At 39.2% G+C, this 14,597-nt stretch overlaps 1 protein-coding gene across 3 annotated transcripts in view; it reads left to right on the top strand.

Annotated features, from left to right (window-relative positions):
* The window catches only part of LOC147076981 (colorectal mutant cancer protein), a 70,179-nt gene that overhangs the window by 31,346 nt on the left and 24,236 nt on the right, over positions 1–14,597 (top strand). For 2 of the 3 annotated variants that reach the window (XM_085940592.1, XM_085940593.1), the window contains exons 1-6: positions 6,588–7,810; positions 9,037–9,150; positions 9,833–9,986; positions 11,624–11,730; positions 13,385–13,587; positions 13,702–13,859. In XM_085940592.1, coding sequence (XP_085796718.1) covers positions 6,731–7,810; positions 9,037–9,150; positions 9,833–9,986; positions 11,624–11,730; positions 13,385–13,587; positions 13,702–13,859 — 1,816 coding nt within the window. In that variant the 5' untranslated portion in view covers positions 6,588–6,730. Of the gene's footprint in view, positions 1–6,587; positions 7,811–9,036; positions 9,151–9,832; positions 9,987–11,623; positions 11,731–13,384; positions 13,588–13,701; positions 13,860–14,597 lie in introns of those variants that run through there. The other variant, XM_085940594.1, reaches the window with a different exon arrangement.

Raw genomic sequence — 14,597 nt, 5'->3', positions numbered from 1 at the left:
CATCCTTTGAGCGACCAAGACTTTCCCACCTTCTCGATCTTCTGCTTCTCTCAGGGCAGAATGGATGGTGCCCCCAGTCAGCTCTTTCACTTGGTCGCTCCATCGCGCAGACGCTCTTCCTCTGCTTCGCCTTCCCTGGAGGCTACCCAAAACTACCAGTCTCTCCAGGTTGTCCGGTCCGCGCCTGACAATATGTCCAAAAAAACTGCAGAATTCTTCTCAGACATATCGTCGAGAGCCGTTCCTTTACCTTCAGTCTCTGGGTGATTGACTGGTTCGTCCTGTGTTCCGTCCAAGAAATGCAAAGCATTCGGCGCCATCACCACATCTCAAAGGCATCAATTGCCTTCCGTTCTCTTGCCTTCAGGGTCCACGACTCGACTCCGTATAGAAATATCGAGAACACTAATGTTTGCACAAGCATCATTTTTGTGGCAATCGAAATTCCCCGATCCTTCCATATAGTGGTAAGGCGTGTCATCGCATTTTTTTCAATCTGTGTGCATTATAGGCAAAAAAATCCATAAAATGAAATCACAATTTACGAAAGAAAATAATGGTCAGTTGTGTATTTTGTAAACTAATCTTCAATTAAACGTAAGAACAAGAAGGTAACAATATCTACACGATGTTGCCAGTATGTATATTGTCGTTGTTTTGTAAAAAGGGCGAATTAACCAAAATGCTATTTTACAGGAGGAGGGTTTTTAACTTTTGGCATTTGTTTATTAATTACCTGTGGATGATTGTAAATGTCTGACGAGTTTACAAATATAGCTTAGAAAGAAAACTGTCTTTCAAATAATCTTTATAATAATATTAATACTTTCGACCGAAGGTACTTGATGGAATTTGAATTTAAATTCTAATGGATTCAAGCTCTGTACTATTCCATTTAAGTCGTTTCTCGCGACCCGGGTTTCGCCTTTCTGCATCTTCAGGCGTCGTGTAAACTCACCAAAGGCAAACACACACTGACAACGAACACTCTTAACTCTACCTTATATAGTAAATCAATACAATAAAGTAGGTATTTTAAAAGGCCTAATATGTCACATTCGCTTTTTATTCGTAACACTAATTGTTTTTACATTTTTAAATCTTGTTAATTATTCGTTGAATAAAAAAAATAGTTAATTAAAAATTATTAGCAAGTTCAAGTAAGTTACAATACAAAAATATCTTGGAGTGATCCGTGACGTTGGTTAGTAATTAAGTAATACCTAATTTGATTTAAAATTAAAATAATTACTTACAAGATAAAAAGAACTTTTTACATACCACGTTTTTAAATTTTCTGTTCAATGATATAATCTTGACAATTCTATGTACTTATTAATAATTTAGGACAAATAAGGCAATAATTGTCAACAAATCATTTTTTTTTGCTATTTTGCAACAAACAAACAAATATAGGATACTGAAATGTCATTTTAATTTCCATAGTAACGCACGTATATATTAATAATTTAGTTGCTGGGACCACCTCTTTAGCAACCTATAATAGTGGATTGGATTACGGATTTCTTCCGAAATAACTTTTCATACAAAACAGAATTAACTGAAAATGAATTCAATTCTACTTAAATATGACTAAAAGTATTAAGAGAATGCATTGGCATCGTGTTCTGATATATTCTAAAAGTTTCAAATGTCTAGCTAGTCGGGAAGTCAGTTAAAAAATCGATTGCAAGATGTGTACTAGATAAACAACCACCGGACAAACAAGAATACGAGCTAAGAAAAACGTGGTAAAATACTTGTACCGAAAAAGGCACTATGTGTGATTAATAATTTTAAAATGTGTAAGGCATAAAGCCCACCAAAGCGGCGCTCGGTGCACTCACTACTGGGTAGGCTCCCTCCCACCCGCGCATTACCCTTCACCTATGTAATAACGGGCCCAAGAAGCACAAAATAATTATTATTATCAGCGTCTCTCATAACAAAGCAATAAAAATATTATATTATTTCTCGGGGCTTGTAATTAATATTCACGATGACATCATTCTACCAGCAAAATATCGGACACGCAATAACTAAACAATAAGTTCACTGTTATTGAATAATGGCTTCTCGCCCGTCTATCGACGACGCTTCCAGCAGCGTGATTTTGCTTGCCGTGTTCAATAAATGGACTACGTTGTATTTTCGTTAATTCGTGCCGCTGAGAAGCCACACGACGGTGACTCATGGGGCAGGCGGGCACAATGCGTCGTCAAATCCAGTGTGCGCTGGCGTATTTGATTACGTTGTATTTTCGATGATTTACGCGCTACTTGTGGAATTTTGCGCGAGCGCCCCACTCGCTGCGTTAAGTGAGTTTTACGCCTAAAGGCCTATGTACAAAAAAATAAAGATTTTAATGCAGATAAAGGGCCCTTGTGACGAAAATTGTCGAGTAAGATTATTTTAATCAGACTAAATAAATACTAGCGTTTATAAGGTAAAATAAGAACATGTTGCTCTCAGGAAATGCTAAACAATTAAGATAAGACTCGAGACTACAGAATATAAAATATTATGTCAAATGTATTGACACTGTACAGCAGTGGTGGCGAACCTATGGTACGCGAGATGATTTTGCATGGCACGCGTTTGATGAGAAAAAATATCTATGATAATAATAAATGACAGATCGCATTGTATAATAATTACAAAATAAAAAGAACTTTTTGTATACAACGTTTTAAAATTTTCTGTTTAATCACATAAACTTGACTTGACTAGCTTAAACGATCAAAAAAAAATTGTACTTGATAGAAATAATACTGAAATGTCATTTTGACATGTCATATTGATTTCCATAGTAACGCACGTATATATTAATAATTTAGTTACTAGGACCCCAGACCCCCCTAGCAACCAATAATGGTGTCGAAATAACTTTTCATACAAAACAGAATTAACTGAAAATGAATTCAATTCTACTTGAAGATGGCTAAAAGTATTTAAAAAAAATGCATTGGCATCGTGTTCTGATATATTCTAAAAGTTTCAAATGTCTAGCTAGTCGGGAAGTTCGTTAAAAATCGATTGCAAGATTTGTACCGGACAAATAAGAATACGACCTAATAAAAACGTTGTAAAAAATAGCAGGCAAATACTCTTCATGAATAAGCATTACGTTTAATGTAAATATATAATTGCATATTATGTCGGTCTTAAGGCTTGATGCGTCATGTATATAAGTACATAATATTATCGCATTAACCTCATGAGGCGGCGGGGATGCCGTGCCGCGAACATTTAATTTTGATCGATTTACAATTCTTGAGACCAATGTAGCGAGAGAATGCCTGATCTGATCGGAGCAATTCTGGTGTCAATTTGAACCAAACTAATTAATACACTAACAAACAATTTCATTTATACCCATAAAAAATGGCTGCACCAAATAAGAAACAAAGCTAGTAGTAGTAATTCTGGCAGACAGTATCAAAATTTGTCTACCGAAATGTATGGCGTAATTGAAAAAAGTGATAGAGCTATATGCGTGCTATTTTCTGTGAGTGGTATCTAGAACATCGTCATTTTTAAATAGGATTTTTAAAAACTATTTTTCCCATAAAAAAACTGCTCGGTACGTCAGACAGTCGGAAAATAATATTTGGGAAATTTTGGCATGCGTACGTAAAAAGGTTTGCGATCCCTGCTGTACAGTATTCACGAAGTCATAATATTATAGCGATGCTAACGACGTACGTACTGTAAAAATACACGATACCTACTTATTATGTGTTTTTTTAACCTTCCGTTTACGAAGCTAATAAATTTCGTCCGTTCCGGTGATATCACCTTGGGTTACCGTGTGAGATTGACAATATTAAATACAGCAGTGGCGAAGGGTGGAGGTAGGCTGTAAATATCCGCCATAAATAGTGCACACTAAACTATGTCAGTCGTACGTATTTGTTTTCATTGAAATAAGACTACAATTATTTACAGATGGTGTTGGTTAGTTTTTAAAAATCAATTACACCCTGCCTAAACCAAACCACAATTTAATAATGTTCAATTGTATGAAAAAATAATTTAGATATATGGGTGGTTCACAATGATTATGGATCAAGTCCATCAAAATGGATCCTGATATATTTGGACCTAAAGCTAAAACTCCTTATGTAAAATTGAGGAATGTTTTCACTACTGTACGAAAACATCTTCTTGGCTACGTTTCCAGGCGCTTTTGTTTACTAAATGGGAAGGAGCTTATAATGGAATTGCGGTTAAAAATGGGCGGAACATGTTAGTTCAAAGTTTTAACACGTAGCCAAGAAAATGTTTTCGTACAGTATATATAGATAGTACATGGATCAATTTAAATAAATAGTCGAAACATAAAGTATATTCAGAAAATTCTCATATTATATTTATTAATGGATTTAAGTTTTGTACTATTCCATTTGAGTCGTTTTTTGCGACCCGGGATTCGCCTTTCGGCATCTTCAATCACTGTACACTCACCAAAAGGTAAATACGCACTGGTCGAATCATTATGTTAGTGACGTGTACCTATCTACCTGCCCGTGTGTATTTGCCTTTTGGTGAGTGTACACGGTGCCTGAAGATGACGAAAGGCGAAACCCGGGCCGCAAAAAACGACTCAAATGGAATAGTACAAAACTTAAATCCATTAATAAATATAATATGCGATATGATCGTGTTTCTAATTTTATTTACTTACCCACCTACTTATTTTTTTCTGTCTTATGTATTCCGGTAGTTTTTGAAGACATGAATTTGATTTTAATGATATACGGCCATCTGTGTATATGTTGACACGGCGAGCAGCGTGTGGCACCTGTTGTGTTGTGATATACCGGTCGTGAAGCTCTGTTTAAAGTTTAAATTAAATCATAAACTCATACGATTATCTTAAAAAATATCTAATTTATTATGATATAATATTTCATTTGCTCTCATCCCTTGTACGGATTCCCCGTGTCGATTTATTATAAGCGTGAACAGGAAGCCATTTTAATATAAGGCGACATCCGGCGGAAATGCAGCGCTCAAAATGGCGGGTGTTCCGAGTGAAAAAGGCGCGAAACTGAATTTATTATTTATATCTTATCTTACGCAAGCGGTCGGTATCTCTTTTGACAAATAGATAGGCAGGCAACCCACCGTATATTCTGTGAAACCCAACATTGTTACATAGTGGATTAATCCAGTGGTTTTCAAACTGTTCCGTTTGACGGCGCCATGTATTTTATATTATCGTGATTCACATCAAACATTTTTCCATTTTTAACAGTATAATATACCTAAATCATTTCTACGAAGTCTAGTAAAAAACTTCTATTTGTCACAGGCAACACAGAATTAATGGGAACTGAAATACTCAACGGGTGTGGAGTAACAGGCAACCGATCTCGAGTGTGGAAGAATATGGGATAAACTTAGACACGTGTCAAGAATACGTCATTCTAACTTTGTCCTTCGTTCTGACAACTGCTCTTGGTTTATACACTGACACTCATTTTATAAAAATATCCAATCTATCAAACAAGTGCATTTTTTTTAATTTGCCGATAATACGTGTTTAATCCTAATCCGATAGTGTCCATCCTTCAGTTATATTGCAGTGGCGAAGGGTGGAGGTAGGCTGTTAAGATCCGCCATAAATAGTGCACACTAAACAGTCGTACGCTTGCATTGAAATAAGACTACAATTATTTACAGATAGTGTTGGTTAGTTTTTCAAATTCAATTAAACCCTGCGAAAACACCAAGCCATAATCGATAAAACTTAAAAAATACTGGTATATCTATAAAATATCTCAAATTATGTAATTAAATCATACATAACTTTGAATATTTTATAGAAGAATAATATTATTTATCTATTATAGTTTGGTTTCGGCAGGGCTTAATGATTTTTTAAAAAAATGAATCAACAATATGTGTAATATGTATCTATTCTTAATCCAACGAAAACAAATAAGTATGAATGAAAAAGTGTGCACAATTTTGTCGTATCGCCGAAAATATACTTTTTAAAAACTAACCAATAACATCTGTAAACAAATCGTAGTCTTAGTTCAATAAAAATAAATACGTACTTATGACTAACAAAAGTTTATTTCGCTGTGTCAAATGTCATTCCATATTGATTTCCATAGTAACGCACGTATATATTATTAATAATTTAGTTGCTAGGACCCCCTAGCAAACAATAATGGTATCGAAATAACTTTTCATACAAAACAGAATTAACTAAAAAATAATTCAATTCTACTTAAAGATGGCTAAAAAAAAGTATTAAAAAATCGTGTTCTGATATATTCTAAAAGTTTCAAATGTCTAGCTAGTCGGGAAGTTAGTTAAAAATCGATTGCAAGATTTGTACGGGACAAACAGCCACCGGACAAATAAGAATACGACCTAATAAAAACGTTTCAAAAATAAAAATTGTTTTGCCGGCAATGTCCGGGCGGTTTTGTCGGGACCCCATATTTTACTAATGTTTATATTTTCTTTCGATATAATTTAGGATATTTTTGAATACTAAATTGTCACCATGAATCAGTCGTATTATTTATTTATAAACAAAAATAAATAATAAAAAAATAATCGGCCAATCCAACTTGAGAAGCTGTATTATAACATAAAGAAACCATGTGACCTTTCAAACGGTTGCCGTTATTTCGCACGCGGCTCGATAGTTTAGTAAGAAGTGAACGTTATCCAATCGAGCCTCCGCAAAAGGGGGCCGGGCCCCCTGATGTCGGGGCCCGCCGCGGCCCGGGGCCCCTACTACTACGGCGACCTCAACAAGGGCCAACAGGTCCCCGGGGTCCACAGGAGACACAGCACGAACCGACGCGACGAGGACGCCTCCAATCAGGCGTTGGAAAACTGCAGACCGCGACGCAGGACCAACACCTATGAAGGCGCCAGGAGGAATATTGCCGTCGACGTCCCGGTCAGAAACGGCAACAGTGATGGAGAAAGCGATCTTGACTTCGATCTGGTCAAGAATAACGACAGGGAAATAATAAAGTGCGATCAAAATGAGGTTATGTTCAACGCTCAGGGACACGGGTTCAGGCTCGATCTCGGAGACGACTTGTCCAATAAGCGAGCCGGGAGAATCGTCAGTGTGTTCGCCGTTGACGATTCAATTCCTCGCGGTGATGTGGATGACGGTTCGGGCGACGTGAAGAAACCTCACGACCTCATGAAGGAAGATCAGCATATTACGGCTGACAACGATGAACTGGACGTATTGAAGAAAGGTAAATTCGTCGACGCGTTCGAGAAGGATGACTGTCTGCCGGAAGTCGACGGATTCTTCGCGTCCTTCGAAGACAACGGGATAAATTCTCCTCTTCTCTCCACGGCCATCTACCAACAGAGACACTGTCCTGTCGCTCTGGCCGATAGATCGAAAGCGTATTTAGGTAAAAATCTTGATCTAGAAGACGAAATCGACTTTAATGTGAGGACGAGGAAGAAACATCAGAATCATCACCGCGACTCGGTGACTTACGACGAGCCGAGGGTCAGCTCGTATTCGACGGCCGGGACTTTCCCGATGCCCGACAGGAGCGCGAGAAATGGGGATTTTATCATCGGTAACGGTCCGAACAACACGACCTCCGACGGGGAGCTGCCCTGCAGGTGGTACGACGAGCCGGACCCCGGCAACGTGGGAGTCACGAGGAGCGGCAGCTGGTACCTGTGCTGTCCGGGCGGAGGGAACGGAAACGGCGCCGGAGGGAATGGAGTGCGTGATGTTCACGCTGGTGTTCTGCAGCCACCGCCCGTCACCAGCCCACCGCAGCCCGGGGAGGGGCAATATGTAAGATTTACAGACACATGTGCTCCTTTCCAAATATCCTTTCATTCATCAAATACACCCTTGCCAATAAACCATCTTCTTCTAATCGCGCCATCTCCTGATGGAGGTTATCTTCTATCACGACGATCTTTGCTCTATCATCTTCTTATCCTCTGGAGCAGCTGCACAATGAAATGCGACATCGTCCTCTGCTACATTTACCATTGAACTTTCCTTGGATGTTGGTAAATGCTGTACTTTTGTCTCCACGTAATGTGGCCGAGGTACTGTAGTTATACTAGGCAGATTTTCTCGGTCATTTCCCATTTGTTTTGAGAACGTCAACATTTGTCAACCAGTCCGTCAATTTTGAGGATACGTCTATACTCTTTTCTTCTCTTCAACCATGTCCGATCCTAATAGGATCATATGGGCCTCCACAGGGTGGAGGTTTGTATTAACAGATTTTGTTTTTACGAGAAATGGATGTCAGCCACTTGCTCAACCTATTAGGTCCATACTCTGACCCATACACAAATTGCAAAACAATATGTGTAGTCCAGCAATCCAATAGGGCGTAGAAGAAGAGGCAGACCAAAGATTCGCTGGTTGGATGGAGCTGTCAGTGACTGCCGTATTCTGGGGGTACCGAATTGGAAAGCGGCCACACTGGATAGGGACAGGTGGAGGGAGCTGTTGGAGGAGGCCAAGACCCACACCGGGTTGTCGTGATGATGATGATGAATTCAAAACTGCCGAACAATTAATGTAAAGAGATTTTCACGTATGACACCGTCAGTTAGTGCAACATGTCGCAACAACTGATAGGTGGGCATCACCACGGGTGGTTGGCTGCGTTTGTATCTGCCGGTCACGTGTCTCTGGAGGCACCGTGCGTACCATTTCTGAGCCTCATGCTTTATCTATATGTGAGCGGCAAGTACAAAGACACGACGAGGAATAAAGTTACCTTGGGTCAGTCAAATCAATTATTGAACATCTTGCGGTTGCACCAAAATTTGAAACCCGTTTCCATTAATTTCTCATTTACCCATTATGTGACCATGACGCTTATTAGAGAACTTACCTTCAAAGTGTCCAGCTTTCTTGCATATGTGCCAAGACAATGACAGGCAGTTATCAGTGGTTATGTTGGTTTATTCCTCAACGTAGCGTCTCTTCATTGGCAACATGATGAGATTTTCGATGAACATCGTAATATTGATAAAATGTATTATTTTTTCCAGTTGCATCTTGCGGCGGTATCTTCTCTGAAAAACGAAGTGTTGGAGCTTTCGGCCAGGTTGCACGCAGCGCAGCGAGATAGAGATTCAGCCAGAGACGCCCTCTGCACGGCTCAGGTATTTATCTCCAGTTTCTCATTTTTAATGCCTATACTGACCGAGCTACTTACGCATCTGCATATAATGCCGTAGGTCCCAGGCTCGAATCCTGGGTCTGGTAGATACACATGTGCTTGGAGTCAGAATAAGGACCAGGAAACTTGGAAATAATGGGAACTGAAATGAGTGTGGAGTAAGAGGCAACCGGTCTCGAGTGTGGAAGAATATGGGATAAACTTAAACACTCTCTGTCATTCTGACCAGTGCGTTGAAGCGGAGCTTGGTGTGGGCACTCGGAGCAGGACCACGGAGCAGTAGAGCAATAGGGTTGGGGTATAGCCTATCGGAATTCTATTTATTAATCTGCTCTGTGGTATGGACCTAATAGGTTGAGCAAGTGGCTAGAAATCTGTTAATAACAACCACCACTCGGTGGAGGTCCATCTGATCTTAGGATTGAACATAATAAATGAAAGAAATCGCAAGAAATTAAAATATAACAACCGGGAATTGAATGTGTATTTCTGTAATCTGATTACCGTATCTACGCAACTTGCTCACTCTCATGTATCTTGTATCTTCAGTATTCAGGTTTACACCGTGTTTTTTGTCGGTTTATGTAAATAATTAATATTCCTTCAATTCAATCTATCATTTTTCTTCAAAGGTTGCGATAGTGATCGATTGATTTTCTTTGTAGAACGAATGCTCGAGGCTCAGGTCTTGTCTGGCATCGCAGGGCAGAGCGTCAGAAGAACGGCTGACCGAGTTGCACGGGGTCATTGCCGAGCTGCGGAGGGCCGGAGCCGCTCGCGACAGGTCCGCCATTCCTGAACTGAGAGAGGATGAATCAGGTACGGTCGAGTCGCAGTTACTTGACTCATTCGGCATTGTAGATTCATTCGTTGTATGAGATTTAAGTTATGCTTCAAATACATTATCATCGCGTTACGTGCTGTCACAGTAAGCTGCCGCTACGTGAAAAAAATGTATAAAGTCGTTTTTCTTGGTATCTATTTAAAATATGTTCCCATCCCGTAGCACATTTTGAACCTTTAAACGAATATTGTCAGCAACATCAGCAAAATCGCCAGAACAACAATGAGGTCACCTCACGTATATCACGCTACATCACATCTACATTATACTAGTCAGTGAATTTTTTTTTCTATTTTCTGCAGTCCTACACATTTTCGACTCATGTCAAAATCGCGTGTTCTTTGTTTTTAGTGGTTTTCTCTGTTGATTTTCTTTTAAATTATTATCTGTGTCTGGTGTTTATGTCTATTATCTATGGTCTGCTGGTTGGATTTTGTTCAAAATATTATCTACGGGTGCTATATCGCAAGTAATTTTAGCATACGCACATGTAGAAACTTAAAATTAATTGAAATTACCATGAATAATGAATAATAATACAAAATTATAAAACATTAGAGTTGGCACTCTCCATCATTAAATTTATATAGATAGTGATCGTTCTAAATATTCTACGGTATGACGAAATTATAGACAAAATTTTTCACGTGACAGCACGTGACGTGATCATAATGTAATCGCCTCTTTAGTGTTTCAACCGTTGATTTATCGTCTAGGATAGGTAGTCCTTTATTTCGCATAGGCTTAAAGCATTCTTGATATTTCGTCAAACATTTGAGACTGTTTATTGATCGGCTCATTTGTATTATAATCCAGTGGCTATGTTTAAAATTATGAAAATTGGCATGGTGAATAAAATGGGGCAAGGGTTAAGGGCAAAATTTACCTAAGAGCCCTTCAATTTCAAAATGTTGAAGAAAAGTTTAGCTTCGAATCAGTATTTAGCACTAGTCAGCCTAGTCTAGACTGACATATTTTATATTGTAAATAAATTGGTGGCGCTTTTAGCAGTGGACTGTATATATGGTGGATTGGTGGTTTACATATCTGGGGGGGGGTACACGATAACACCAGGCACTGACTTTTGATGTTAAGAGGGCTGGCGCGCACTGGAACTGGTTCGGTGTTCACGCGCTCACACACTGGTAAACGGACGATACACTTTTGGATGGATGATATTATATGAGGGTGATGAATGATGATGATAAGTTCAGGATGGATGTTATAGACACGACGTTTGCTCAAACTGTATCAGATTTAGCGTAAGAAGGTCGAACAGATATGTTTTGAGTTTACTTTTGAATCACTTTGTATAATGTGGTGGGGCAACATGTACCAGTTCGTTCTTGAGCTTACTCACGCGTGACGGCTATCTTGAAGTGACTGAAGGTAGCGACGGTAAAGTTATAACATACTTGCCCATGTCCGCTTGCTGCATATCATTTGAGCTAACTGCCTTATTCGCAATCACGGTCGTCTTATGACTCGTATTTGCTCATCATCTGGTCTTTGAGTAGGTGGGGACTAAGAATGACTGCAATCACAATTTGGTCTAACCATAAAACAAATTAATGCCCACCGATCAAGATTATTGATGTGTGTCATTTTTCAGAGCTGGAGACGTCGTGCCGTGAAAACTCAGTGACGGGCGGTGCGGGCAGTGAACAGACCACCTCGCCGGGAGACGCCGACGAGACCGCATCTCTCCAAGATCATCAGGTTTGAACACTACAAACCTTTGCCAACCGTACTATAATTGAGATGCTGAGGATTAAATGAGTCTGTAGTATTGACTGGTACAATATTTATTGAGCCTTCAATTTACCTCTGCGTCTTTATTCCAATCGCGCTGTGATTCGCGAGTAGTTATCACTTTGGTTACTTAACGCATTTTGAATCTATGCCACGGTAACGTATCGCGGGAAGATCCACTGATGTTGTAACAGAGTATATTAGTTGCACAACTTCTCTTATACATGCGCATGCGCATTCTAACAAATTAATTATGACTTTTTGTAATGCTCATGCGCACTAGAGAATACGAAACGTCATTGGGTTATTACATTATTGCAAATATGTATCTAAGACCATGAATTCCTATTTTATATTATACAGTCGAACTTGGTTATTACGATCATGGAAATAGCGAGATCTCAGATATAATGAGGAAACATTCGTTGATATTTTAGTTTATGATTTTCTCCATACATTTATTTACGTATATAACGAGCTACTTCTCGGGTATACCTACCGAGCAAAACTGTTAATGTTTCGATCGTTTAAAAACAACATTTTCGAACCTAAGCAATAAAATCTGACCGAGCAGTTAACTAGACCGATGCCGCCGGGATCGGATTACGTTTATGACACTAGTTAAGTGTCTTAAGTACCTAATTGGTGTTTTCGCCGACAACATTGAAAAATTATCCACGCATTTGGTTGAAATTGCATGTAAAAAATCCAAGCTTTGTGAAGTCAGTAGGTACGCGCCGGTAGCGCAGCACTTCATTACAATAAAAAACTTCTTTTGTAGTTTATGAATGCCATGCTTGTTTCGGGGATTTTTACGATGGTTTTCAGATTTTTTATTTTCGACTTTTTTGTGATGTGACTGCTCATTTAAAAATACCTATTCTCTGATGTAACGAGTACCGCTTATAAGGAGCAAATTCAGTCGGTCCCATCTTCCTCGTAATAACCAAGTTCGACTGTATAATATTTTAAAAGGCAAAATATGTAAAAACCTCCGAAACAAGCATGCCCTTCATAAACTACAAAAGAAGTTGTTTATTGTAATGAACGCTGGTAGGTACCTACGGACTTCACAAACATTGGATTTTTCAACCATGTGCGTGGATACTTTTTCATTATTGTCGGCAAAAACAATAATTAGACACTTAACTAGTGTCATAAACGTAATCCGTCCCCAGCGGCATCCTGTCCGATCGGATTTTATTGCGTAGGGTCGAAATGTTTTTAAACGATCGACACATTAACAGTATTTTAGCTCGGTATATCCGATAAGTTGCTCGTTATAACAGTGAATAAATGTATGGAGAAAATCGTAAACCAAATGTCACGAATGTTTTCTCATTACATCCGAGATCTCGCTATGTCCGAGATAGTAATAACCGAGTTCGATTGTATTATAAAGCCTATCATAAAGGCAGTATTCTTTCTAAGCTTTATTATAAACTTGTTAGACATTTATCATCCACAGGTAATTAATAAATTAATGTCAAAAGTTAAAACTCCTGTAAAATAGCATTTTGATTAATTCGTCCTTTTTACAAAATACCGATGATATTTTGGAACACTCGCGGGAAAATGTGAATAATAATGCTGCTGGTGTAATCAAACGTTGTTGTTCCAGGATATGGAACTGCAAAGCCCGTCGAGTCCCGCAGCCCTGCCCATCCCGGGCGGTGGTGAATTCCTGCCGAGGAGACACGAGGGCAGAAGCCTGGCGTCGGCCGACTCTCCTAGAGTCCACCGCGCGACCAATAACACCAACTGCGCGAACAATAACTTCGATTCCACTTCGCTGGAGGACGACACACTCGAGATCGACCGAAGGTTTGTAATGAATCTAATTCTTTTCTTCATACTCCAGACTTTTGGTAGACTGCAATCAAACAGTTTGTATATTTTGATATGTATGTATATCATTATCACGTATGGTGCGTGCAGGGGTTACTCCAGTGGCAGACGGCGGCGAAGGGCGTCTCCACGGGCATCGTGCGAGGGTGACGTGACGGCGGCCAGCGCGGACGACGAGGCGTGCGACGGAGCGACTCATCACTCCCAGAACAGGGTCCGCAGTGTGCACAGATCTCCCAGGACAAGAGGTATGTATTCACTGCTCCCTTTTACACTGTTATCTTCCGTATATAATATCAAAGTGTATGTAAATGTTGTTACTAACGCAATGCAATTTTTGGAACAAGCAAAGTTCGACTCAAAATTGACTGACGCCTTTCTAATCGCAGAGGGTCAACTTGCCTGACTGCCCTAGTTTTTTTTTTTTTGTAGTCGACTGTGGGATGGACAGTAAAATTTTTGATGATTTATTTTGTTTAAAGGCTAGAGAAACGTTCAACGACACTCTTCGCCCCCCTTCCATCAGTGAATAAGCTTCTGTTTATGTAAAAAAAATATGTTCGGTGAGATTTCTTTCAACTGTGTTTGAATTTGTTATCATTTACCACTCCACTCCCTTGAAATAAAATCCCAATTCGTAGCTCTTTGTTGTACAATGCGTAAAGCGTTGGCCTTCCTGGTTTCGATTCTCGCTGAGGTCACAATGTATTTATGTGATTTTCTCAAAGGCTTTGTGATTGTTTCACTTCTATTACTAAATACACTACTGTTTCACTGCACTAATGTCATTGGGACTCATGGCCTGTTGTGATCTTGAAAAGAATATATACGTGCTTATTTATGAAGCGCCTAGTTTCGCTGGTTAGTACCCTTTAAACCGTTTGTTTAAATTCTTTGAGTTGGATATGTATTTAGATGGATATTTTTGTTACCTATATGATGGCCAAAGATTGAACTTTTAATCCGTCAATACGTATGATCAAAAA

This window comes from Rhyacophila brunnea, unplaced genomic scaffold (assembly GCF_057557595.1).
Source record: "Rhyacophila brunnea isolate RB1 unplaced genomic scaffold, BYU_Rbru_1.0 scaffold_13, whole genome shotgun sequence".
NCBI classification, from domain to species: Eukaryota; Metazoa; Arthropoda; class Insecta; order Trichoptera; family Rhyacophilidae; genus Rhyacophila; species Rhyacophila brunnea.
Note: the sequence above shows the minus strand (reverse complement) of the source record. Positions and strands in the feature narration are given on the sequence as shown.